This window comes from Megalobrama amblycephala, linkage group LG4 (genome assembly GCF_018812025.1).
Source record: "Megalobrama amblycephala isolate DHTTF-2021 linkage group LG4, ASM1881202v1, whole genome shotgun sequence".
NCBI lineage: Eukaryota > Metazoa > Chordata > Actinopteri > Cypriniformes > Xenocyprididae > Megalobrama > Megalobrama amblycephala.
In genome coordinates this window covers 33,103,567-33,128,721 of record NC_063047.1, presented here as the reverse complement: position 1 = coordinate 33,128,721, position 25,155 = coordinate 33,103,567, and the positions used below count along the sequence as shown (strand labels likewise).

General features: G+C 35.6%; 1 protein-coding gene and 1 long non-coding RNA gene across 3 annotated transcripts in view; one reads left to right on the top strand and one right to left on the bottom strand.

Annotated features, from left to right (window-relative positions):
- Nucleotides 1-23,665, bottom strand: part of srrm4 (serine/arginine repetitive matrix 4) — a 67,687-nt gene extending 44,022 nt beyond the window's left edge. The window contains exon 1 of one of the 2 annotated variants that reach the window (XM_048188939.1): nucleotides 22,661-23,665. In XM_048188939.1, the coding sequence (XP_048044896.1) occupies nucleotides 22,661-22,791 (131 nt within the window). In that variant the 5' untranslated portion in view covers nucleotides 22,792-23,665. The remainder of the gene's footprint in view (nucleotides 1-22,660) is intronic. The other variant, XM_048188938.1, reaches the window with a different exon arrangement.
- On the top strand, nucleotides 5,681-7,441 carry LOC125267373. Its single transcript, XR_007184662.1, has 3 exons — nucleotides 5,681-6,039; nucleotides 6,192-6,289; nucleotides 6,797-7,441. It is a non-coding gene; the product is annotated as an uncharacterized LOC125267373 (long non-coding RNA).
- Nucleotides 23,666-25,155: the final 1,490 nt, after the last annotated feature.

Sequence of the window (25,155 nt, the reverse complement as noted above, 5' to 3'; positions counted from 1 at the left end):
ATGCAGTGTAGGACAAAGAGTTCATCTCCAGGATGAAAATAAATACGCTAATCAAAGGTACTCTCTTCTTATTGCCTTAAGCCAAGCAATATGTTCTAGGTTTGCTTTGAGAAATTACTGCCAGTATGGCTAAGAGTGAATCTTACAAAACCTGTTAAAAGTACACCCAGGTAATATTTCACTCCAAAATCAAAAGGAAAAAATGATATATTTATACACACACATACACAAAAATGATATATTTATACACACACATACACCTATATATATATATATATATGTATATATATATAGGTGTATGTGTGTGTATAAATATATCATTTTTGTGATATATTTATACACACACATACACCTATATATATATATATATATATATAGCGTATTACGGTCGAAGAGAGAGAACGAGCAAGAAGGAGATTTGAAAATAATAATAAAAAAGAGCTGGAGAGAGCTAAGTGGGAAGGCGTTTTTTTGCTTCCTTGTCATTTGTTCATCAACTGTGCTTTATTTTTCGTGAAGCATTTTGTTGCGCGTCAGCTGTGATAAACAGACATCCACTCGCATTGCGTGTGTAACAGTGGCCAGAGTTGTGCAGGTAAAACACTGCGCGCTGACAAATGCTAGAGAATGTGGTGTTTAGCGTCATTGATAGTGCATTTGCCTCGCATGCCAGCAGCGATCAGGCCGGGGTTTGAGACTGACTCGGAGCAGGGTGGTTCGGATTGAAGAGTGAGTTTTGGAGGCGGAGCAATGAAGAGAGGGGTGGGTTTGTTTGGGTTGATTTCAAATATTAACAATGTCCAATAGCGTAGTTCAAGATCTATTTACCGCACCTTTAAGCAAAGCAACATGTTCTATGTTTGTTTTGAAATAGAATGGCCAGTATGGCTAAGAGTGAGTCCATCCAGGTTTTATTTCAAAATCAAAAGGAAAAAATTAAAAAGTTATATACACATATTTACGTAGTACGGAAGAGGATGAGGGCCAAGCAATAATAAAAAAATAAAACCATCTCGAGATTAAAGTTGTTAAATTTCGAGAAAAAACTCGTTAAATTTCGAGAAAAAAGTCTAGATAAAATGTTGAGAATAAATTCGTTAAAATACGAGAGAAAAACTTGTTAAATTTCGAGAAAAAAGTCGAGATAAAATGTTGAGAATAAAGTCATTAAATTATGAGAAAAAGTAGTTAAATTACGAGAACAAATTCGTTAAATTACAAATTTGTTCTCATAATTTAACGACTTTTTTCTCGTAATTTAATGACTTTATTCTCATAATTTAATGAGTTTATTCTCAACATTTTATCTCGAATTTTTTCTCGAAATTTAACGACATTTTTCTCATAATTTAACGAATTTGTTCTCGTAATTTAACGACTTTTTTCTCGTAATTTAATGACTTTATTCTCAACATTTTATCTCTACTTTTTTCTCGAAATTTAACGAGTTTTTTTTCTCGTAATTTAACGAATTTATTCTCAACATTTTTTCTCTACTTTTTTCTCGAAATTTAACAACTTTAATCTCGAGATGGTTTTATTTTTTTATTATTGCTTGGCCCTAATCCTCTTCCGTAATGGAGCCCCGCACATGACATGAAAAAAAAAAAAAAATGTAATAGTGCGCATAATTTAGCCTACTATTTTTTTTCCTGCATGTAATGTCCATGGCTCCGTACATATATACCAATCCATTCTCAATCCCAAGGAATTAAAAACTGAAGCATGGTCAAGCACATCACTATAATATGCTAAAGGTACATAAAGGTGTCATAATGACTAAATTATACCCCAGTATATAATCTTATAACAATAAAATTCCTGTGCCCTTCATGTCCGTGTATTGATGCCATAGGTTTCTTACTGAAAGCATTTGGTTTCCTAGTCTTATTAGTGATGCTAAATATAAATCAGTAGCCTATCTACTGTAAAAAGTAAAATAATAATAATAATAATTTACTACAAGATAAAAATTATAACATATGAAATTATTATTATTTTAAAATATGATATTTGAGAGATTTAACCATAAAGAAAACTAGCAGTGCTGTAGTGCACTCACTGAGAGAATTGTAATGCCTCTCTTAAGGTCATAATTAACAATGCTAATCTCACCCTCATCAAGAACAGATATGTTTTCTGTTCAAAGAATGCGTATTAGATCACAATGACTCACAAAGCCCATCAGCTAGTCTGTAAATTACTCTGCAAAATCAAATTTTAAAAAATTAGGCATTCTTTGTTGCGCAATGATAGAGACGAAATGTTCCTTATTTAGATTTTCATGATAAGCCCAATCTCCATGATACTTCTTGTCTGCCTCTTGGGGAGAAAGAAGATGTCTCTCAGTACACAGCTAATAGACAAAGAGAATAAGGGGTCCAATCAGTGGGCACACTGTAGCTAATTACAGTGAAAGGGATGTGCGTGGAGGACGAAAGAACAAGAGTCAGCTGGGGTTGCTGATTGGAGTGTGGCATTTCAGAGGGAGCAAAGGATCCACCATTAACACATCAGGCATGGTTCACTGCAGCAGATTTAGATTCTTACAACAGAGGAACTCCATTGAGCGCCAGGCTTAGATGTGGGCCAGTTGCCACTCAGAAGCAGCGGGCCGGGAATTTGATTGAAAAGATAAGAGAGCTGGTCCAAACCCATGGGCTCTATTTTATACACAAAAGAAGACAGATGGCTCGGCTTGAGATGAGAAACTTCTGATTTGTAGTTCTTTTGATTTGGGAAGCTTTTTTCCATGTTAAGGAGAAGGACAGGAACTTAGTAGGAAGTCTGTACGAAGGAGGCCAATTAATTTCAAGCGTGCTGATTTTAGATGGCTGAGGAGATGAGCAAAAAACCAAATACAAATTCAAGTTAATTGCTTTTCCACCAAGACTGTTACACTGTATAAAGTCAAGTGTGGTACTTCTTTTCATGTACTAGAAAAGTTGAAATTAATGTTAATGGTGTTCAAACGCCACAAAACAGAAAAATCAAATACTAATACTGTTATTAATAAATACTAATAAAAGTGCATATTGCATTTAATGATAAAATCCTATTAATTTCTTTGTGTAAAAGTTAACAAGCACAGAACTACTAAGTGCAAGTAAGACAAAATATTAAATGAAAGGGAAAAAAATACTACTGAAAGAAGAGCGCAAATTAAAGTGAGTTAGTTAGCGTAGCTGAGGTGAATAAGGAGGCAAACAGAAAAAAAAGCAATTCAGTCTGTACTGTCTGATAGGGCTGGCAAATGCAAATAGAGCTTATTATCTTTAAATTACACATGGCTAAAAATAGAACCACTAGCAATGGACCCTGCATGCTCCCTCCTTATGTGGTACTGGCAGAATTTTCAGACACATATCACGAATTCAGAAAATGAGTATTGAAAGAGAAAAGTTATGGTGTGTCATTATTCAAAGGGGCCATTTAAAAATGTGGTTCAGTTACAAAAGGTTTTGAAAAACCTCCAGAATTATCTCAACGAAAGATACGTTTGTTCTTTGGGACTGTCTGGAAGAACTACTCTGTTAACCCTTTCGCACGTAAGTTTCAAATATTCTGGCTGACCCCCCAGCGTGAGTTTTTTAAGGCGACCGTTATTTAGAACGTATCACTTTATGGTTTCCATGGTGACGCGTCATCGCTTGTTATGTGACACACCGCAGCGCTGTATGAATGATGATCTGCTTTCATTTAATTTTTCCTTTTTTATTCAAAATATTCACAAATTTGTTAACTATAGCATGAAATATCTAATATTCCGATTGCCAAATATGTGCAAGTGGATGTGTTTTGCTGTTTAAACACCTTTATAACGATCGCGTTAGTTGAGCCATATGAGCGATGGGCGCCGCCATGTTAGTTTGCGCCGACAGAGAATCGGATCTGTTGGATTTACAACCCGTGAATTTATCCACTTCTCCCGAAATACATGAAAGTAAGTGTGCCGGTGAAATGGGGAAGAATAGAGTAAGCTTTTAAGTTACTTTCACAATGTGTATCTGATATGAATTAAACGTGTTGTCAAGTTATAATGGAAAGGGTTGTTATTTCCGCTTCTATAGACATCATTGTGTATTTTACAAACTCTAAATATATTGTTTTGTTAGTACTCATGTGCATTTAAATGGCTGAAACCTGAAAACTAAAACATTATTTGGTTGAAAACACTGCATATATGTGATGTATGAAAAGCGCTGCGCGCGTCCGTCTCTGGTTTAGCGCCAGTTAAAGCGCGCACGCACATTTGAATTTGGCAGTTGATCACGTAATGCACTGAACGTTCTAATCACACCAGTGTGATCGTACGCTCCTGGGGCCAGCCAAGACTGATCACACCGGTGTGATCGTACGCGTCAAAGGGTTAATTCCAGTGGTGTACCAATATATTGAACGTATGAAAAAAAAAGAAAAAGAAAAAGAAAACTCAATTGAAACTCTCTGTCCTATACTAGCCAGGGATATGTGGTGAGTACTCTGGGTTCGGGCCCAATTACAAGCTTTGAGCCCTCCTCTTGGATATGCATACTCTTTACTCTATTATACAAAGCACTATGTGTGAACTCATGAAAATCTGTAAGTATGCAAACTGGGTGTGCGGCGGTGTCTCATAGACAGAGAAAGGATGACTGTAACAGCGATGAAGCGAACAGCTAACGTACTGTGCAGTGGAGCAAGACTAAGCAGCTTCACACTGAGACTCAAAATGGAAACCACAAATCATTGATTATTTCAGTCCTGACTGAGTCCCTCTCTCTGAGGAGAACGCCATTTGAGGAGGATAGAGTTTGCGTCATTAAACCAAACCCCACCGGAGTGTCCCTAATTATTTCAGGCTATTGACAATACAACATTTGTGAGTGGGGGGTTCATTTTGTGACAGCCCTGGGAGAACAGTTGAAGAAATAAACATAGAATAAACTCTACAGCAGTGTTTCCCAACCCTGTTCCTGGAGGCACACCAACACTGCACATTTTGCATGTCTCCTTTGTCTGACACACCCATTTCAGGTCTTGGAGTCTCTACTAATGAGCTGATGACTTGAATCAGGTGTGTTTGATTAGAGAGACATGCAAGATGTGCAGTGTTGGTGTGCCTCCAGGAACAGGGTTGGGAAACACTGCTCTACAGTAACCATCTTGTTTATGTAAGTCTCCTTTTTATTATGTTATTAAATTAAAGCATGAATAATTAAGAGAAAACAGACAGATGTGTCCATTTTGAGGTGTAGTAATTGACTTTTTATCATTATCATATCACAGCAACAGGTGTGTGTGATTTTTGAAAAATATGATTCAAATTTTTGCTAAATCTCAAGAGAAAAGGTATTGCTACCATGTACAATCAAGTCCCCAAGTCTCCAGGATTTAGTAATTAGGATTTGTATCTCACTATTCTTTAGTTTAAGTGACGTGACATTTAATAATAGTAATGTCTGTGAATATGGATCAAATCCAATGATCAACTTTTTTGTTTTTCATTGCTGATGGTCATAAATATTACAGATTAGCAGAAATGTTATGACTGAAACAGTTGAATATTCTCCTAAAAGTCATTCTCCTAAAAAGTTATTTACATGGTAATTTGTAGCTTTAAATGCATCAATCCCTCCCTGAAAGCAAACAAAGGCAAACATCCTTTTCTTCCCACTGCGACAGAGACTCAAGAGGTACTGTGGCCCCGACGAGAGCCAGATACGGTAATTAACGTGATGAGAAGCTGAGAGGAGGAAGCAACACTGTGTCATTCCTCAACTCAAGATTCACCCGACTCCACAACCCCCTCCTCTCTGCTGGCCTTTGCTATGCAAAACAGCTCACTGAATAATTCACAAAGCTCACTTTTTTACGAGCAACCAACACACTTCACACAGCACTCTTTACGAAATAATGAAACTGAATAAAATAGTTTTTTTTTTTTTTTTCAGATTTTCTGTAGCAAATTTACAGTTCCTCATAAAAGCAAGGGCAGATGAAACAGTTTTACTTCCATTGCCTTTGGAGGAATTTCACCTATACGACTAGGATTGAACAGTAAATCAGCGCTCTTTGTTAATATTCTATGAAATTTAGGCACCCTACAGTGCTTTTCCTGTTTAATGAATGCACAGTATTCTCATTACTGAATAACTAGGAGGAATGCATTCTCATATATGTCTCTGGTTCATGATATTTTCTATGTACAGCTTAGCTGCATGCTCTACAAATGAGAACACCACCTAAAGAAGAAAACAAAGAAGTTTAGCTACTGTTTTACTGAAAGCTGTTGTTATACATATAGCAGGTACATTACATTTTGCATATGTAAATAAAAAAATGTATATTATTTTAATAACATCAGCAGGTTCCTTACTTTAAAAATAAAGCAAAACATACTATACTCCACTAAATAAGCATGTTTTGTATGTCTAAACAGATTTTAGACAAATTTCTTTTGAAATTTAAAATATAAAATTTGACTAATTCATAAAATAGCTATACCTCCGGTTTCACAGACAAGGTTTAAAGGATTAGTTCACCCAAAAATTAAAAATAATGTAATTTATTAGACATATATTAAAATGCCAATGTCAGTGCCATTGTTTTGTCTCAAGATGCACACCAGTAATGTGTTTTTCTAGTGAATGTTTATAAAAACTACTTAAATGGCCTAATTGAACTAAGACCTAATCCTAGCTTAGGCTAAGTCCTGTCTGTGAAACCAGGCCATAGTGTATCACAATCACAATCTAAAGTATCCATAAAAAAAATCTTACAGCCTAATCTACTGTATGTTTCACCTGCTTTTCAGCCTTACTGAAACACCTCCAAACACACACAGGCATTCCTTGGACCTGCTCATTAATTCGATGCACAAGGTATCAGCTATGTCCTCTCCACCTGTGCTCTGTTACATGGGCAGATGGAGAGAGGGCCCCTCTCTGAGTAGGACTCATCTGTCTACTTTGTGAGTTACAGTACCCAGCCCCTCTCCGCTCTGCCAGAGACTGAAACCAACCAGGCAAACACTGCAAGAGGAGCTATTTTGGAGTTGGATGCTACTGACAGTGGCCCGTGTAATGGCTGCCTGCTGACACCGTTCCGCTTGAAAGGATGGGAGGCTGCTGGGACATGCACAGAAAGCGTACACATGGAGCCAGACCACCAAGCCAAGTCCTTTGGTCTTTTATCCGCTGTTTTCAATTTGTAATTATTGATTTTATTGTAATTGAATACAAATGTTCTATTTGGGAAATCCTATTAAAGGTCTTCTAAATTTTGACAGGGAGTTAAGAAAAGAAATAAAAAGGAGAGAATCATTGACTTGGTGGGAACTGACCCCTATAAGCGTTCCTAATCTGTGAGTCCTCATTAAAGACACTGTGAACTCCCTCCTAACAAGCAGGTGTAGGAAGACCATTATGTGGATGCCCAATAAAAATGCTGTCATCATTTCCACTAACCTTCTATATTATTTAGTACCTCATCACAAAGAGGCTATTTCCATTTTATGTGAGGGAGGTTCATTCAGGGAGGTTTGCTGAGTCTCCACAAGTATACTCTCTTTCAAGGGCAAGTGGATTATTCTGTTGTTCATAATGCATCATATGAAGTGCCCTCAAGGACTTACAATTTACAAAACAAAGTGACATTCTGTATGTTTAATGACTGATATGCTAAACAAAGAGGTTATTTATAATATGCTATACAGAAAACACTTTGCAAACAGTATGTCACCTTATAACTAAGATTTCAAAAGTCAAAATGAAATCAGAATCAGAAAGTCAAACAAGGACTCACTAATAATGTGTTCTGGAATTACTACCAAAACAAAAAAAGTTTATTTTATTTCAGCATTCAATTGTTGAATAATACTGTTGATCTAGTAATGTTTAATTAATTGATTGATGTTATTATCCGGTTTTTAAGCTTAAACCTCTGGTGGTGAGGCAATCAAATGAAGTGAATATTATAAACTTGCATGAGCTTAATTAAGCTCTGTCCATTCAATTTGCAGGCAGCTCAAGGAAATGACCAAATAGTGCAACACATGCTTCTGTATGCTTTAATTACATTAAGTGGAAGCTAATGAGAAAAATGGTGGCATTAATATTAGGATTTAATTGCAAATTCTAAGAAGCTAATGAGTAATTGCCTAAATTAGCATATTTTATGTTATTTTTTGTGCAAGTGTAGGCAGATTAAACAAGGTATTTAAATCCTTATGGCTACATTTATTTGATAATCACAACAGAATTCATTATTAGGAGAAAATGGTCATTATCACGTAGGAAAGAAATTCTGGAACAATTACAGTTACATTTTAGACAAACTGCAATCTGAATGTTTGATTTCCTGTCCAGAAAATCATAATAAACCATAAAATATGGAAGGGAGCATCTTTTTTAAAGTGAAAAAAGAATGTTATTCTCAAAAGAAAACACTCGACTCCAAGTTTGTGACATTACATTGCCCTGTTCTTGACAGCTACTTTATACCAAGTCATTCAGAGGTGTCAGTCAAATTTGTGCCGTCCTTCTCCCACTCATGTCAGCTCTTATATCTTTTCTCTTATGACCCTGATACTTTAAAGTAAAAAGGGAGAGAGGATGAAAGAATAATGACTATGATTAGTCATAAAATTTCTCTACAGGTTTTGACACAAAGAGAAAATTTGATATCAAAGCAAAATAACTTTATTGTGGATCAAGAGAACAGCTCTCATAAGAATGAATTCATAGCCAATGTAGAGGACACTAATATGTTTCCCATATTACTTTGTACACTATGATCAGAAACTCTTTGCCACAGACTGAAAAAGGCACAAAAAAAAGAGAGAAATATTGTATATTGAGGGGATTTAAATAAATAGCATCTGATTTACTCCAAAAGTCACATTATAATGGGGAGGGGAACATACCTACGCCTTGATCAAAGACAAGTGTCATTACTTCGGTTCTGTGTAACAGGCCTGAATCACTGTAGCACTTCCTTTACTAAATCTTACCTGGAGAATGAGAGCGAAACAAAGCCTTTTCTACAAAGCCTTTTTATTTAAAAATTGAAATAACTACTTAATTTCTCACCTATCTACAGGCCTTTCATGTTCTGCATATGAATAGAAAACAAATTGAAATATATGTGAAAGTATTACTTTCTGAACACGGTTCAGAAAGTGTTTGAAGTTAGCCTCTGAAATACTTTCTTCAAAGCCTGTGAAGATACAATCTTTTAATAGCTTAATCTTCACGTGGGAAGAATTAAAAAGTTTGTGGAAATTAAAATAATTTCTTCACATCATTTCGCTCTGGTTTGGAAGTGCACAGAGAGGTTAGCAGAGAGTGTTTAATGAGTAAGAGTAGAACGCTTTAAAAAAAGTCCTCGCTGTAGGAGAAAATATCTCTAATGCACTTCACAATGCGCCACAGCATCGAGAGAAAGACAGCAAACCTGTCAGCTTTGGTTTTTGTAATAACTGCTCAGCTGAATCTGTCGGCTACTGAAATGTCAGTGGCAATATTGCTCATTCAAAGAGACCATCGCAATTTACAAAGCACCTCCCAGACTGCGTCCTCTTTGCGGCTGCCTGGCATGTCTCATATTACATCTCTTTTGGGCTCAGATGGTTGATGTCTCTTGCAAGTTCTTCCCTTTAAAATGTATAAATTTGATCCTTGAGCTATCGTTCACTGATAAATAGATATGATAGAATGTTAATGATCAAAGGGAAGACAGATTTTCCTAAATTACTGTGAACCTCCCATGCAATATGCAGTAATACTGCGTACAGAGAGCCATCTTAAAAAACATCATTATAATTCTGCCCCATTACACTTTACTGCTCTGTATAGAATTTTGTTTCTGCCATGAAATAAAAATAAAAAAGGTAACTTCAACTTTTTATCTCACAATTGTGACTTTTTTGTCACAATTGCGAGTTAAGTCAGAATTGTGATATAAAGTCAGAATTGCATGACATAAAATCAGAATTGCATGATATAAAGTCAGAATTGCATGATATATAGTCAGAAAGGCATGATATAAAGTCAGAATTGCATGATATAAAGTCAGAAATGCATAATATAAAGTCAGAATTGTGAGTTATAAACTCAGAATTGCATGATATAAAGTCAGAATTGTGAGTTATAAAGTCAGAATTGCATGATATATAGTCAGAATTGCATGATATAAAGTCAGAATTGTGAGTTATAAAGTCAGAATTGCATGATATACAGTCAGAAATGCATAATATAAAGTCAGAATTGTGAGTTATAAAGTCAGAATTGCATGATATAAAGTCATAAATGCATGATATAAAGTCAGAATTGTCTGAGATAAAGTCAGAATTGCGTGATATAAAGTCAGAATTGCGAGTTATAAAGTGAGAATTGCATAATATAAAGTCAGAATTGCATGATATAAAGTCAGAATTGCAAGTTATAAAGTCAGAATTGCATGATATAAAGTCAGAATTGCGAGTTATAAAGTCAGAATTGCGAGTTATAAAGTCAGAATTGCATGATATAAAGTCAGAATTGCATGATATAAAGTCAGAATTGTCAGTTATAAAGTCAGAATTGCAAGTTATAAAGTCAGAAATGCATGATATAAAGTCAGAATTGCATGATATAAAGTCAGAATTGCGAGTTATAAAGTCAGAATTGCATGATATAAAGTGAGAATTGCGAGTTATAAAGTGAGAATTGCATGATATAAAGTCAGAATTGCATGATATAAAGTGAGAATTGTCAGTTATAAAGTCAGAATTGCAAGTTATAAAGTCAGAAATGCATGATATAAAGTCAGAATTGCACGATATAAAGTCAGAATTGCGAGTTATAAAGTCAGAATTGCATGATATAAAGTCAGAATTGCATGATATAAAGTCAGAATTGCGAGTTATAAAGTCAGAATTGCATGATATAAAGTCAGAATTGCGAGTTATAAAGTCAGAATTGCGAGTTATAAAGTCAGAATTGCATGATATAAAGTCAGAATTGCATGATATAAAGTCAGAATTGTCAGTTATAAAGTCAGAATTGCAAGTTATAAAGTCAGAATTGCATGATATAAAGTCAGAATTGCACGATATAAAGTCAGAATTGCGAGTTATAAAGTCAGAATTGCATGATATAAAGTCAGAATTGCATGACATAAAGTCAGAATTGCGAGTTATAAAGTCAGAATTGCATGATATAAAGTCAGAATTGTCAGTTATAAAGTCAGAATTGCAAGTTATAAAGTCAGAAATGCATGATATAAAGTCAGAATTGCACGATATAAAGTCAGAATTGCGAGTTATAAAGTCAGAATTGCACGATATAAAGTCAGAATTGCACGATATAAAGTCAGAATTGCGAGTTATAAAGTCAGAATTGCATGATATAAAGTCAGAACTGCATGATATAAAGTCAGAATTGCGAGTTATAAAGTCAGAATTGCATGATATAAAGTCAGAATTGCGAGTTATAAAGTCAGAATTGCATGATATAAAGTCAGAATTGTCAGTTATAAAGTCAGAATTGCAAGTTATAAAGTCAGAAATGCATGATATAAAGTCAGAATTGCACGATATAAAGTCAGAATTGCGTGATATAAAGTCAGAATTGCGTGATATAAAGTCAGAATTGCATGATATAAAGTCAGAATTGTAAGTTATAAAGTCTGAATTGCACAATATAAAGTCAGAATTGCGTGACAAAGTCAGAATTGCATGATATAAAGTCAGAATTGTGAGTTATAAAGTCAGAATTGCATGATATAAAGTCAGAATTTCATAATATATAGTCAGAAGTGTGAGTTATAAAGTCAGAATTGCGTGATATAAAGTCAGAATTGTGTTATAAAGTCAGAATTGCGTGATATAAAGTCAGAATTGCATGATATAAAGTCAGAATTGTGAGTTATAAAGTCAGAATTGCATGATATAAAGTCATAATTGCGAGTTATAAAGTCAGAATTTCAGGATATAGTCAGAATTGCATGACATAAAGTCAGAATTGTCTGAGATAAAGTCATAATTGCATGATATAAAGTCAGAATTGCATGATATAAAGTCAGAATTGCGAGTTATAAAGTCAGAATTGCATGATATAAAGTCAGAATTGCGAGTTATAAAGTCAGAATTGCATGATATAAAGTCAGAATTGTCAGTTATAAAGTCAGAATTGCAAGTTATAAAGTCAGAAATGCATGATATAAAGTCAGAATTGCACGATATAAAGTCAGAATTGCGTGATATAAAGTCAGAATTGCGTGATATAAAGTCAGAATTGCATGATATAAAGTCAGAATTGTAAGTTATAAAGTCTGAATTGCACAATATAAAGTCAGAATTGCGTGATATAAAGTCAGAATTGTGAGTTATAAAGTCAGAATTGCATGATATAAAGTCATAATTGCGAGTTATAAAGTCAGAATTTCAGGATATAGTCAGAATTGCATGACATAAAGTCAGAATTGTCTGAGATAAAGTCATAATTGCATGATATAAAGTCAGAATTGCATGATATAAAGTCAGAATTGCGAGTTATAAAGTCAGAATTGCATGATATAAAGTCAGAATTGCGAGTTATAAAGTCAGAATTGCATGATATAAAGTCAGAATTGTCAGTTATAAAGTCAGAATTGCAAGTTATAAAGTCAGAAATGCATGATATAAAGTCAGAATTGCACGATATAAAGTCAGAATTGCGTGATATAAAGTCAGAATTGCGTGATATAAAGTCAGAATTGCATGATATAAAGTCAGAATTGTAAGTTATAAAGTCTGAATTGCACAATATAAAGTCAGAATTGCGTGACAAAGTCAGAATTGCATGATATAAAGTCAGAATTGTGAGTTATAAAGTCAGAATTGCATGATATAAAGTCAGAATTTCATAATATATAGTCAGAAGTGTGAGTTATAAAGTCAGAATTGCGTGATATAAAGTCAGAATTGTGTTATAAAGTCAGAATTGCGTGATATAAAGTCAGAATTGCATGATATAAAGTCAGAATTGTGAGTTATAAAGTCAGAATTGCATGATATAAAGTCATAATTGCGAGTTATAAAGTCAGAATTTCAGGATATAGTCAGAATTGCATGACATAAAGTCAGAATTGTCTGAGATAAAGTCATAATTGCATGATATAAAGTCAGAATTGCATGATATAAAGTCAGAATTGTCAGTTATAAAGTCAGAATTGCATGATATAAAGTCAGAATTGCACGATATAAAGTCAGAATTGCGAGTTATAAAGTCAGAATTGCATGATATAAAGTCAGAATTGCACGATATAAAGTCAGAATTGCGAGTTATAAAGTCAGAATTGCATGATATAAAGTCAGAATTGCATGATATAAAGTCAGAATTGCGAGTTATAAAGTCAGAATTGCATGATATAAAGTCAGAATTGCGAGTTATAAAGTCAGAATTGCATGATATAAAGTCAGAATTGTCAGTTATAAAGTCAGAATTGCAAGTTATAAAGTCAGAAATGCATGATATAAAGTCAGAATTGCACGATATAAAGTCAGAATTGCGTGATATAAAGTCAGAATTGCGTGATATAAAGTCAGAATTGCATGATATAAAGTCAGAATTGTAAGTTATAAAGTCTGAATTGCACAATATAAAGTCAGAATTGCGTGACAAAGTCAGAATTGCATGATATAAAGTCAGAATTGTGAGTTATAAAGTCAGAATTGCATGATATAAAGTCAGAATTTCATAATATATAGTCAGAAGTGTGAGTTATAAAGTCAGAATTACGTGATATAAAGTCAGAATTGTGTTATAAAGTCAGAATTGCGTGATATAAAGTCAGAATTGCATGATATAAAGTCAGAATTGTGAGTTATAAAGTCAGAATTGCATGATATAAAGTCATAATTGCGAGTTATAAAGTCAGAATTTCAGGATATAGTCAGAATTGCATGACATAAAGTCAGAATTGTCTGAGATAAAGTCATAATTGCATGATATAAAGTCAGAATTGCATGATATATAGTCAGAAGTGTGAGTTATAAAGTCAGAATTGCGTGATATAAAGTCAGAATTGTGTTATAAAGTCATAATTGCGTGATATAAAGTCAGAATTGCGTGATATAAAGTCAGAATTGCATGATATAAAGTCAGAATTGTGAGTTATAAAGTCAGAATTGCATGATATAATGTCAGAATTGTCTGAGATAAAGTCATAATTGTGTGATATAAAGTCAGAATTGCATGATATAAAGTCATAATTGTGAGTTATAAAGTCAGAATTGCATGATATAAAGTCAGAATTGTCTGAGATAAAGTCATAATTGCGTGATATAAAGTCAGAATTGCATGATATAAAGTCATAATTGCGTGATATAAAGTCAGAATTGTGAGTTATAAAGTCAGAATTGCATGATATAAAGTCAGAATTGTCTGAGATAAAGTCATAATTGCGTGATATAAAGTTAGAATTGCATGATATAAAGTCAGAATTGTCTGAGATAAAGTCATAATTGCGTGATATAAACAATTGCGAAGAAAAAAAGTCAGAATTGTCTTTAAAAACATGCAATTCTGACTTTATAACTCACAATTGCAAGTTTAAATCCTGCAATTCTGACTTTTTTCAGAATTGTGAGATATAAACTCGCAATTGTGTTATATGTCCAATTTTGAGGGAAAAAGACTGACGTTTTCTCACAATTGCATGTTATAAAGTTAGAATTGCGAGATATAAACTCAATTCTGAGAAAAAAAGTCATATCTCGCAATTCTGATTTTATAAGATACAATTGCGAGTTTTTATCATGCAATTCTGAGAAAAAAAGTCAGAATTGTGAGATGCAAACTCGTAATTGCAAGAAAACAAGTCAGAATTGTGATATAAAAAGTCGCAATTACCTTTTTTATTTTTTTTATTTAGTGGTGGATACAAGATTCCTGCTTTGACAAAAACATACACTGTAAAAAGAAGAGCCAAAACCAAAAAAGCTTTAGAGAACCTATGGAAGTCAACAGAATATCCAGACTCATATTTGTCTATTTTCTTACAGGCTATCCTGAATGTTGAATAAATCATTCCATGACTTACTATCAGAGTACTGCAGACAGTTGAAGCCTGAACATCTGCTCAGCCAGAGGGTGAAGGAAATGTCAACTTAAGGAACACTTGTCCTTGACTGCAAGATTGATCCCTAAATTGAGAGGTGGGAGAGTTCCATTCGCTCGTTATTGCTGTCACTTCCTTGCCATTGTGCAGTGACATCGCCACGGAAACAGTCCCAGCCCAAATGAAGCATCAGTTATGCAAATGGAAGCAATTTTGCGTGAGTGGCAGATCGTCTTCCTGAAATGAGGATGGGCAAGGGATGGAAATGAAAAATGAAGGGGAGGTAGAGAAGAGGAGAGCCAGCCAAGCTTGAAATGATTTAATTTAAGTGATGAAGGTTTGACTTTGACAAGTTTGCATTTTAATAATGGCCTTTGATCACTCCAGGGGTCCAGTGGTGAGGAAAATAGCACTACAGCACGTGAGTATCAGGAGTCAACAAGCTGATAGACAGTAACCTCTGCAACACGTGAGTCACAGCTTGTAGTAAGATGTGCCTGCCTACTCGTCTCATGTTCTGTTTGACGCTACCTGCTTGATTGATTGTCCAAAGACTGCATGTATTGAGCAAGTGATGTTCAGCATCACCAGTAAAACACCATGAGTAAATAAGGTACGAACAAATCACAGGAGGCATGTAAGTTGGACATATGGCATATTAATTCGCTGGGGAATAATATAACATTTCTTAAAGTCATGTAGATTTAGCCTTAATACAATTTTATGAACTTCAGAAACATCAACAGGGACTGTGCCAAGCAAATTTCTTGTTTTTATTTCTTTTCTTGTGATCAGAGATGCTCAATATATAGGTGACCACATCTTTATATGCAACTGTTTAGTCAGATATTACTAGCAGATAATATGAGGGCTTTCATTGCCAGGTAGTTTTTGAAATAGTATATATCACTACGTTTGGAACGCTGCACAGCCAATCAAATTTAAAGACTAGAATGTTTGTATAAAATGTTTTGATACATGATTCATTTCAAGAATATAAAATTGCATTTTTGCAAAGAATGCAAAGTTTGGCTTTTTGCTAAAAGACGACAATATGCCTGGAAAAATAATCAGCTTACTGCTGCCTACACATTGAGCATACATTGCCAGTGGAAAAACAGGTTATGTCCGTACATTGACAAGATGCTTAAAAACATTCATTTGCCTGCTCTCTCTTCCCTGCTATATTTCCTAACAGTCTTTTGATACATTTGCGTATGGGGATTGTGATTGTAAAGGGAAATATAATTTGCTTATTTAGAGACACATTTCTGTAAATCCTTTGCACAATAAATACTGCATGAAAAGTAACAAAATGTGACCCTGGACCACAAAACCAACAATTTAGCCAACAATACATTGTATGGATCAAAATTATCGATTTTTCTTTTATGCCAGAAATCATTAGGATATTAAGTAAAGATCATGTTCCATGAAGGTATTTTGTAAATTTCCTTCATTTGGACAACTTTAAAGGCGATTTTCTCAATATTTTGATTTTTTTTTTTTTTGCACCCTCAGATTCCAGATTTTCAAATAGTTGTATCTCGGCCAAATATTGTCCTATCCTAACAAGCCATACATCAATGGAAAGCTTATTTATTCAGATGATGTATAAATCTCAATTTTAAAAAAATGACCCTTATGACTGGTTTTGTGGTCCATGGTCACAAATAACAGCAAATGTGACCTCTCAGAAGTTCACCTAGCAAACAAAACCACACATTTTAAACGCTATGGCTAACTCTACACAATACATGACAATCTATACATTACATTTTCATATTTGTTAAACCAATTTGCTGAAAAAGAGCTCCTGTTAAAACTTTATTCAGTATTTTATTCAATGTATATTGGTTTTAGTCAGTCCATTATCAAGCCATGGCAAAAGTGCATAAGTGGATTTATACTTATTAAATATGACTGTTAATATTTAATGGAATCAGTATTACTTCTCTAAATGTATGCAGTCCTGTGCCAACACTTTATGGATTATTCATCCTGGTAATATTACTTCAGCATAACCCCAGGTTGTGCCTCGTTCTCATTTTCCTTAATCTCACCAGCTTTTCAGTGATTCAGTGAGATTGTACAGCGCCTCTGTACATAGTTAAAGCTTGTGGACTTCACGATAGAAGGGCAAGATGAGAGTGAAGCGTACATTTAGAACTAAAACTGTCTTCTAGTCAGATGTAATTTAATGTGGGATTCACTAGGACTAAATTATAATCAAATCTGTTTACAAGAGGAAGTACAATGTTTTGGTATAGATTTAATGTTGTGCATCACAGCCTTGAAAAAGGCCAGAGAGATATCGTAAATTGAAAAAAGTGAATGGCACCACATACTCTTGCAAACATCTTTATGTGCAAACACACAGTTGATACTTTTATATGAATGGTGACCAATACATACATTATATACTGACGATTCAGACTTCATTTGGATTTTCTCAGCACAACTGTTAAAGACATTAAATATTCTTAAAGCCTTCTTACTCTAGGTCTTTGCACACTGAGTCCGCAATTTCCATCCAAAATTTTAGCATGTTAAAAATTTACATTTACATTTATTACATTAGTTTATTTTTCAGAAAAAAAACTATGCTTTCACTTCCTTAAATCCCACCCTATTCTAGTTTATTCTACTCTAAGCGATGTCTGAAACTTGTATTGTGAGCACTTCTTGTGTCGATTTGCCTCTTGACAATGAATGTTGTATTCCTCACTTGTAAGTCGCTTTGGATAAAAAGTGTCTGCAAAATGAATAAATGTAAATGTAAAAGTTAAAAAATAAATACGACCTCACGTTGTGTAAATCACATTCACACACTGAAACTTTCAAATTTTTTCGCAAGAACTTAACATCAGAAAACCACTTCCTACGACAAGTCGCCAACATAAGTCCTCCATATCAAGACCTCATACTGCATTTCAACATCTCCCTGGTGTTTCACAGCTGTGCCTTTCATCTGCTGCTGACTGAATGTTGGACTAACTTTCGGCTAAATAAAAATGTGTCTCTCCTACCTCTTAGATGATGTGCTGGAATGTAACAGTGGCTACATTTAAAAGGAATTATAGCTGAACCCTGGAGGCCTGGCAACCATATCAGCATTTCTACAGCTCTGCAGCTGTCTCTGAGCCAGAACTCAGCTCCAGGGGTTACAGTCCCTTCAGAGACTCCACCCACCCAGAGAGAAAGAGAGAGTCAAATGCTCTTCTAAAAAACAAAATAAGCATTGAAATAAGATTGTTTGTAATTTAACAACTCGATTTGTGACCACCACTTCAGCTGATTTAAATCAACTGAATTAGAACTAAACAGAATTGAGAATTCTGACTTGCTTCTACATTATGCCCTGACACACACAACATTTGAACAATGGCGTATCCTTGTGCTTACAGATCAAAATCAAAAATGGTGTACTAGACCTGACTGGTGAAGGGTGCTTTCACACCTGAGCGTTTGTTATGGAACCTGGTGCATTTTCTCCCTTGGTTTAGTTCGTTTGGGGATGTGTGAACACAGCAATAGCACTCGGACCCGCACCTAAACAACCGATCAAAGACCACGTGAACAAGGTTGTCTCGGCCCGATTGCAAACGAATTCTGGGATGGTTCGCTTGAGATGTGTAAGCAATCAGACCCAACAGACCAACGGACCAACGACCCAAACAATATCATACTTCATCACGGGAAATGTGTTACATAAAATGCAGCAGTGTTTGATTCTGTGAGTGAGCATTAGTTACTGCAGTTGAAAACCAAAGAGCTTCTCTGTGTGAGGATGCTGTCCTGACGAAGCCTTGATTCCTGCTCTAGCTGCATTATAACATTCATAAAGTGTTTACATGTGTCTCGACAGAGTTAGACTAGACAGCGCTGGGAGATCCAGAGAGAGCACGTTTAAATTTACCACAGCATTAATACTATAATTTAACATCTGGAATGACACTACATAGTGTTTGTGTGTGTCTTGACAATCAAATAAAGCCACAATAAGTTCATGTAATGAACTTGTCAATCAACTTGAATTGATGGATGATGCAGGAGAAACTCTGACCAATAACAGGACAGTTTTACTCGCATGTGATTTGCATAAACACATTTTAGTACACTTTGAGATGTTGTCTTGTGAAAGCGAACAGAACCAAGAAGAAAATGCAGCATTTTAACAAATTAAGTCCTGATTTCGGAACAAAACAAATGATCTATAGGTGTGAAAACACTCAAAGATCACTAAAATCATTGTCCTTCTGTTCATTTTATCACCTCAGCAGTAGTCTGAGTGTGGGTCGACTACTTAACTAGGGACAAAAAAATAATGGCTTGAACCAAGCTACCATGCCTTACATTGATGTTACATAAAAACAAAGTATTTTTATATGAGGAATTTGCAGTGCAATAGCAGTTAAATCCATTTGAATTATGGAATGCTTCTTTCGTTATAATTGCTATGACGTTGCACAAGCTGAGTGGGTTATGATAATGAACGAAAGGGTAACCACAGTCTTCATTTCATTTCATTTCACCCAGTCAAAACAATACCAGAGGAACGATCAATCTTTGAAACAAGCAACTCAATAAACTCAATTCCTTCTCAAAACAAGCATGGACAAACCTTTTCTCTTCAATGAAAATAAAAAACTCTTCCCAGAAGAGTGTTGTAAAAACTAAAAAAAAAAAAAAAAAAAAGGCATGAAAATAAGCTTGAATGATAGCAGGTTGATTTGAAAAGCAATTTGAGGATTAAAGATGACAAGCTTGTTTAAATGTTTTTTTCTGGAAAATAAGTCGCATCATGCAGGTCAAAACTGAATTGTTGAGAAAACACAGATAAGTTGCACCATTGTATGAGTTACATCTTATTGTTATATAAAATGTAATTTATACATTTTATTCTTACATTCATAAATAAATGTAAAATAGCACTAAATAAAATGCAGCATTTATAAAATAAACACTATAAACATGTATTTTAGTTCCCCTCACTCCACAAAAAATACTTTAAATTGAACAGTATTCAGAAAAAAAAAAGTATAAAACAAACAAATTAGTTGCATTCATTATAAAGAACAATTATTATAAACACCAATTTATTTAAAGCAAAAAAACTGAAACTACTGGTGCGTGGGAAATGCACAATACAAATAAACGTGGGCTCGCAAATAAACCTCTCTCATTCAGCACAAATCCAAATGTGTGTGCTTTTAATTGCATTATATAAGTCACAGCACATTTCACGTTAAAAAAAAAACGCAACTTATATCCAGTAAATACAGTATAAAGTATAGTAATTTCTCTTCTTTTGCATTTGGGTGCAGTTCCATTCCCAGGTTACCCTAATCTCTTTACTCTTCTCCTCGTTAAACTAGCATCTGCTAGGGTAAAGGGTTCTCCCCCTTACCCTTTCTCCCATGGGCCATCTGCTTCCTAACCCACGCAAACACACTTACACTCAGGCCAACTAAAACCCTCTGCATTTTTAATGAGGTTTGCCACTGAGAAGAACAGCTTGCGGGGCTGCAGTGGCCGGGGGCAGGACCCTCTGGCTGCACAAGAGTGAACTCATCTCTCTAGCGTTGCCAGAAAACACTAGGTCTACAGAGGAGGATCAGCAACACCCTTTGTAATTGCCTTGCACTGTGGGCCTCTTTAAAGCTCAGTGACACCACAAGAAAAGAGGAGGAATAAGAAAACGAAATACGGTCGATTAAGTAGGGGGGAAAAAATGTGTAAAGTGAGCTAAGTGTACGCATAGGTGACCAGCATTTTTCAGCTGACATAACCGATAATGATGTTTCTCCAGTCATGCAGCTGATACTACAAGCTAATGGACCTTATGCTCTGTGATTTATTACTGCAAAGCGAAAGAAATTATTTTATTTCTCATGCATTTTAACATCTTAAAACGTCTGCGTGTCTTGTCTGAGCCTGGGGTAAACACTGTGAAGATGATCCTGAAAGCTGAATTTGCAGATGGCACCGGTAAAATCAGTGACATTGGTTTGGTTGTAAATGTTGCTGTCGTTACCAGCCTTGTACACATCAACATCAACGTCAGGTGCACCCTGAAGGGTGAGTAGCTTTATGAATATGTAAATATTCACAGTGAGAGAAACAGATAGAGAAGAGGAGACTAATATTGAGGGGGGTGGGGGGAGAGCGAGAGAGAGAGAGAGAGAGAGAGAGAAAGAAGAGAGAGGCTAGTGAAAAAAAAATCTCTTTAACATTCTCGCATTTCTGGGAGTTCAAAAATCTTTTGACTAATTATTATTCATTTATTTTTGCTTTTTGCAGACCGTTTTGAAAATACACTTTTTATTAAATCAAAAATGAAAATAGACTGGACTTTCACTATATCTCTAATCTTTTTCACAAGACATTTTTCAAAATATCCTCTTTTGTGTTTCAACATGATGTTGAGAAAATGATGACAGAATTTGTATTTTTGGGCAAACTTTAAAAATGTTTTATCAGGTAACCTAAAATATTCTAAATAACTAGTATTATTATAGTCTATAAGTCTATAATAATATTTGATTAATATGACTCAATCAACCTGACTACATTGGGTTACACCATCAAAGTCACTTCTAACTATTGACTATTTCTGTTTCAGGTTCAGTACAAAAAGCTTCTTAAAGTAACAATGCCACATTTTCCATTTTTATTGAATACAGACAACCAGAACAAAGTAGTTTTGTGGAATATTTAGACTATTGATCGAATCAAATCTTTGTCCTACAGCATAGGACAAAATTGTAATCTGCCACTTTTTGATACACGCCTTAGGTGCCTTGATAAGGAAAAAGTGGACTAAGCACTGTGAAACTCCAGGTTCCTGAGACTGCAAGATGGGATAAACAGTACATGATACATGCACATATATAGGGAACAAGAGTGAATCATAAATCAGTTACACACTCCTTACTGGCATAATGAGCGAGGATCAAGCAAGTCTTGATCCTGATTAAAAGGAAAGGAAGAAAAGGGAAGCAAAACCTTGGTTTCTTTATTCGTTATCTCTTTTTCTCTCTATTCGACACGCTGCCATGCCTCCTAATTCATGGGTGAAGGCGGCGCTGAGATCATCTTCATGTCCTAACCTAAGGGCATGATGAAGGGCTCTACTCTGACTTGATTCATTAGGACTCTGTGTAGCCTCTCGCTCTGCTGTGCACTTGTGTGTGCACAAGTGAAACTGACTGGCCTCCAGTGAAGGACAGCCAATGATGAATGGAGAGAGAATAGGCAGAATTCAGGCTCTATGTTTGTGCGACATGAAAATGGGACAAAAGTTGCATGAACACAAGTGAGGGCAACCAAATAAGAGGGGACTTTACCGAGATCCCAATCCAAAACAGACTGTAAGAAAATAAAACTGCAACCAAATTTTCACTAATCGGAGAAATGAATATTATATCTAACGTAGAAGGAATAAATCTAATACATCAAATGTCAAGTAGCCTATTTTTTAAGCTATTAGAATGGCCTTGAGGCTGTTCTGTAACAAAGTGATTGCTAAATATTATATAATTCTCAAGATAAAGACTGAGAAAGGACACAAGAAGCCTCAGGCTAAACAACTCACTTTGTCACGGCTCTCCGTGCGGTGATGCTGGCGACGATGATGCTCTCGGGTCTCGGCATTGCCACGGCTTTGAACGTGCCCTTCCAGAACTTCTCAAAAAGCTGCTTCTCTCCCTGAAGTACACCGGCCATGGCGTCTCAGTGTTCTGGGGGTGAATACCGAGAAGAACTGGGCCGGTTTTGGGCTGTAGTTTCGATGAATCCTCACACGGTCGGTTTGTGTGTAGGCGGCTGCACGAGGGAGCTGTCCAAGTTCTGAAACCAACGGATTGTTTGAGGGAATGCAGCTCCTTTCTTAATATTTATTTTTTTTCTTAAACGTTTTAACTTCTTTTGAGAGTCAGTTTTTACGTTTTCCCCATCACTTCCATGACGACGTTACGGCGACCGTTACAGCGGGCAGCTTCTATTTATTGGCTCGGCGTCCCCTCTCGCGCTTCATTCCTCTCAGCGCTCGCGCTTCCCGCCTTCAAATCAATTTGAGAGCCTGAGCTCGCGACCTAAATCCTTTTCTGCACAATATCCATTAAACTCCTGGCAGTTAGTGAGAAAAGTCCAGTGCCAGCGTATTTCTTTGCGTGTATGTGGACGGAAGAGTTGTGACAGTCTCAGCTGATGGTGGCTCGTGCGCGTCGCGATGTGAAGAACTCAACTGATGGTGGCTCGTTTTTGTTGCGCGCACCTTGTGACGTTAAAGAAGAGGAGACTGGGGGGCTTTGGGTCACTTGGAGCGTGACCATCCCTCCCTGCTCGTTCTCTTTCTCTCTCGCGTTCTCTGACTTGAACAAAAGACTGTGCCTGTTGCCTTAATCAGCATAACAAAAGAGGCAGGGGTCGGCGCAGAGGCAGCAGACGGAGCATGTATCAGGCACAATACTTCCGAGGCAAAGCATTTCCCCCCTATATCAGCCCTCGGGGCCTCACAGTAAACCATCCCCCTCCCTCTTACAACAACCACCTGTCACTGAAACCCCACCTGCACCTGCAGAGTGCACAGGTGATAGCAGTACAAACAAAAGCAACAACTCTCCTCATAAAGTGCCTTTGTATCTATGTACACTTCTCATGTCATTCTTTCAATTTGAAAGACACTGAGTCAAATGTTTGGACAGACCAATTACTATTTTGGAATGATTGTCAAGCTACACTGTAAAAAATGACCGTGATTTTAACAGTAAAAGACTGTAAAAATGCTGCGGTGAAAAACTGTCAATTGGTTTACAGAAAGTTTCCGTACTATATACGGTGAATAACTGTAATAGATCTAACGGTACATTTAATGTAATTTTACGGTAAAATACCGTTAAATTCACAGTTTTTGGAAGTGAAAAATTACAATTCATTGTAAAAATTTACAGTGAAAAAACGTAAATTGACATTCCCACAATTCTCTGCGTGACACTTCACATTTGATATATTTTCGTTGAAATAACTCTGTTTCTTCTTAGTTTTTCTCATTTTTTTCTAATCAGTTATGTACATTAGGGTTTTATGTTACATCTAATGTTGTTAAATTAATGTTTATTGCATTTTTAAAATTTCATGCATGTTACCATGATGGTGTTTAGTGTGTGTGTGAATGACACTGAGTGCACCTTCTATATGTTCAGCTTGTGGAAAATCTGCTTGTGATGAACTTTGATTCATCATGTGACTCTCATCACCACTGTGTTTGGTGACTGTCAGTGTATTATAAAGATACAAAACAGATATTAGTACTTCATTAGGTTGGTAACAAACATCAAAAGTTTTTAAGATCATGAGAAACAAAAGCACAGTGAAAATATATAATAAAACCATAACTTACCTTTTTTTGTATCCTTGGGGGAATACAGACTTATATTGTGAAGCCACTGCTTAACTAGTGACTAGTGAAAATTATGTCATTAATGACTCACCCTCATGTCGTTCCGAACCCGTAAGACCTCCGTTCATCTTCGGAACACAGTTTAAGATATTTTAGATTTAGTCCGAGAGCTTTCTGTCCCTCCATTGAAAATGTATGTACGGTATACTGTCCATGTCCAAAAAGGTAATAAAAACATCATCAAAGTAGTCCATGGGACATCAGTGGGTTAGTTGGAATTTGTTGAAGCATCGAAAATACATTTTGGTCCAAAAATAACAAAAACTACAACTTTATTCAGCATTTTATTCTCTTCCGGGTCTGTTGTCAATCCGGGTTCATGACTCGGAAGTAAGACACTGCTGACGTGTTATCCGGTGCGCCAGAGCTTCGTTTACAGTCTGAGGGAGACGCACGCTGTATTCAAGCTATTCTACATTGTTTGTATTTTGGTATTGCTATATTTTTTAAAATGGTGTGTAAGTGTGCATGTCGCGGATGTCCTAATCGCCAAAAACAACGACGTAAAAGTGCATTACCAACACCGACAGATGAAAGGATTCAATGGAATCAATTCAATGGAATCAATTCAATGGAAAGGATTCCAGAAGAGAATACAATCTAAAATATCTTAAACTGTGTTCCGAAGA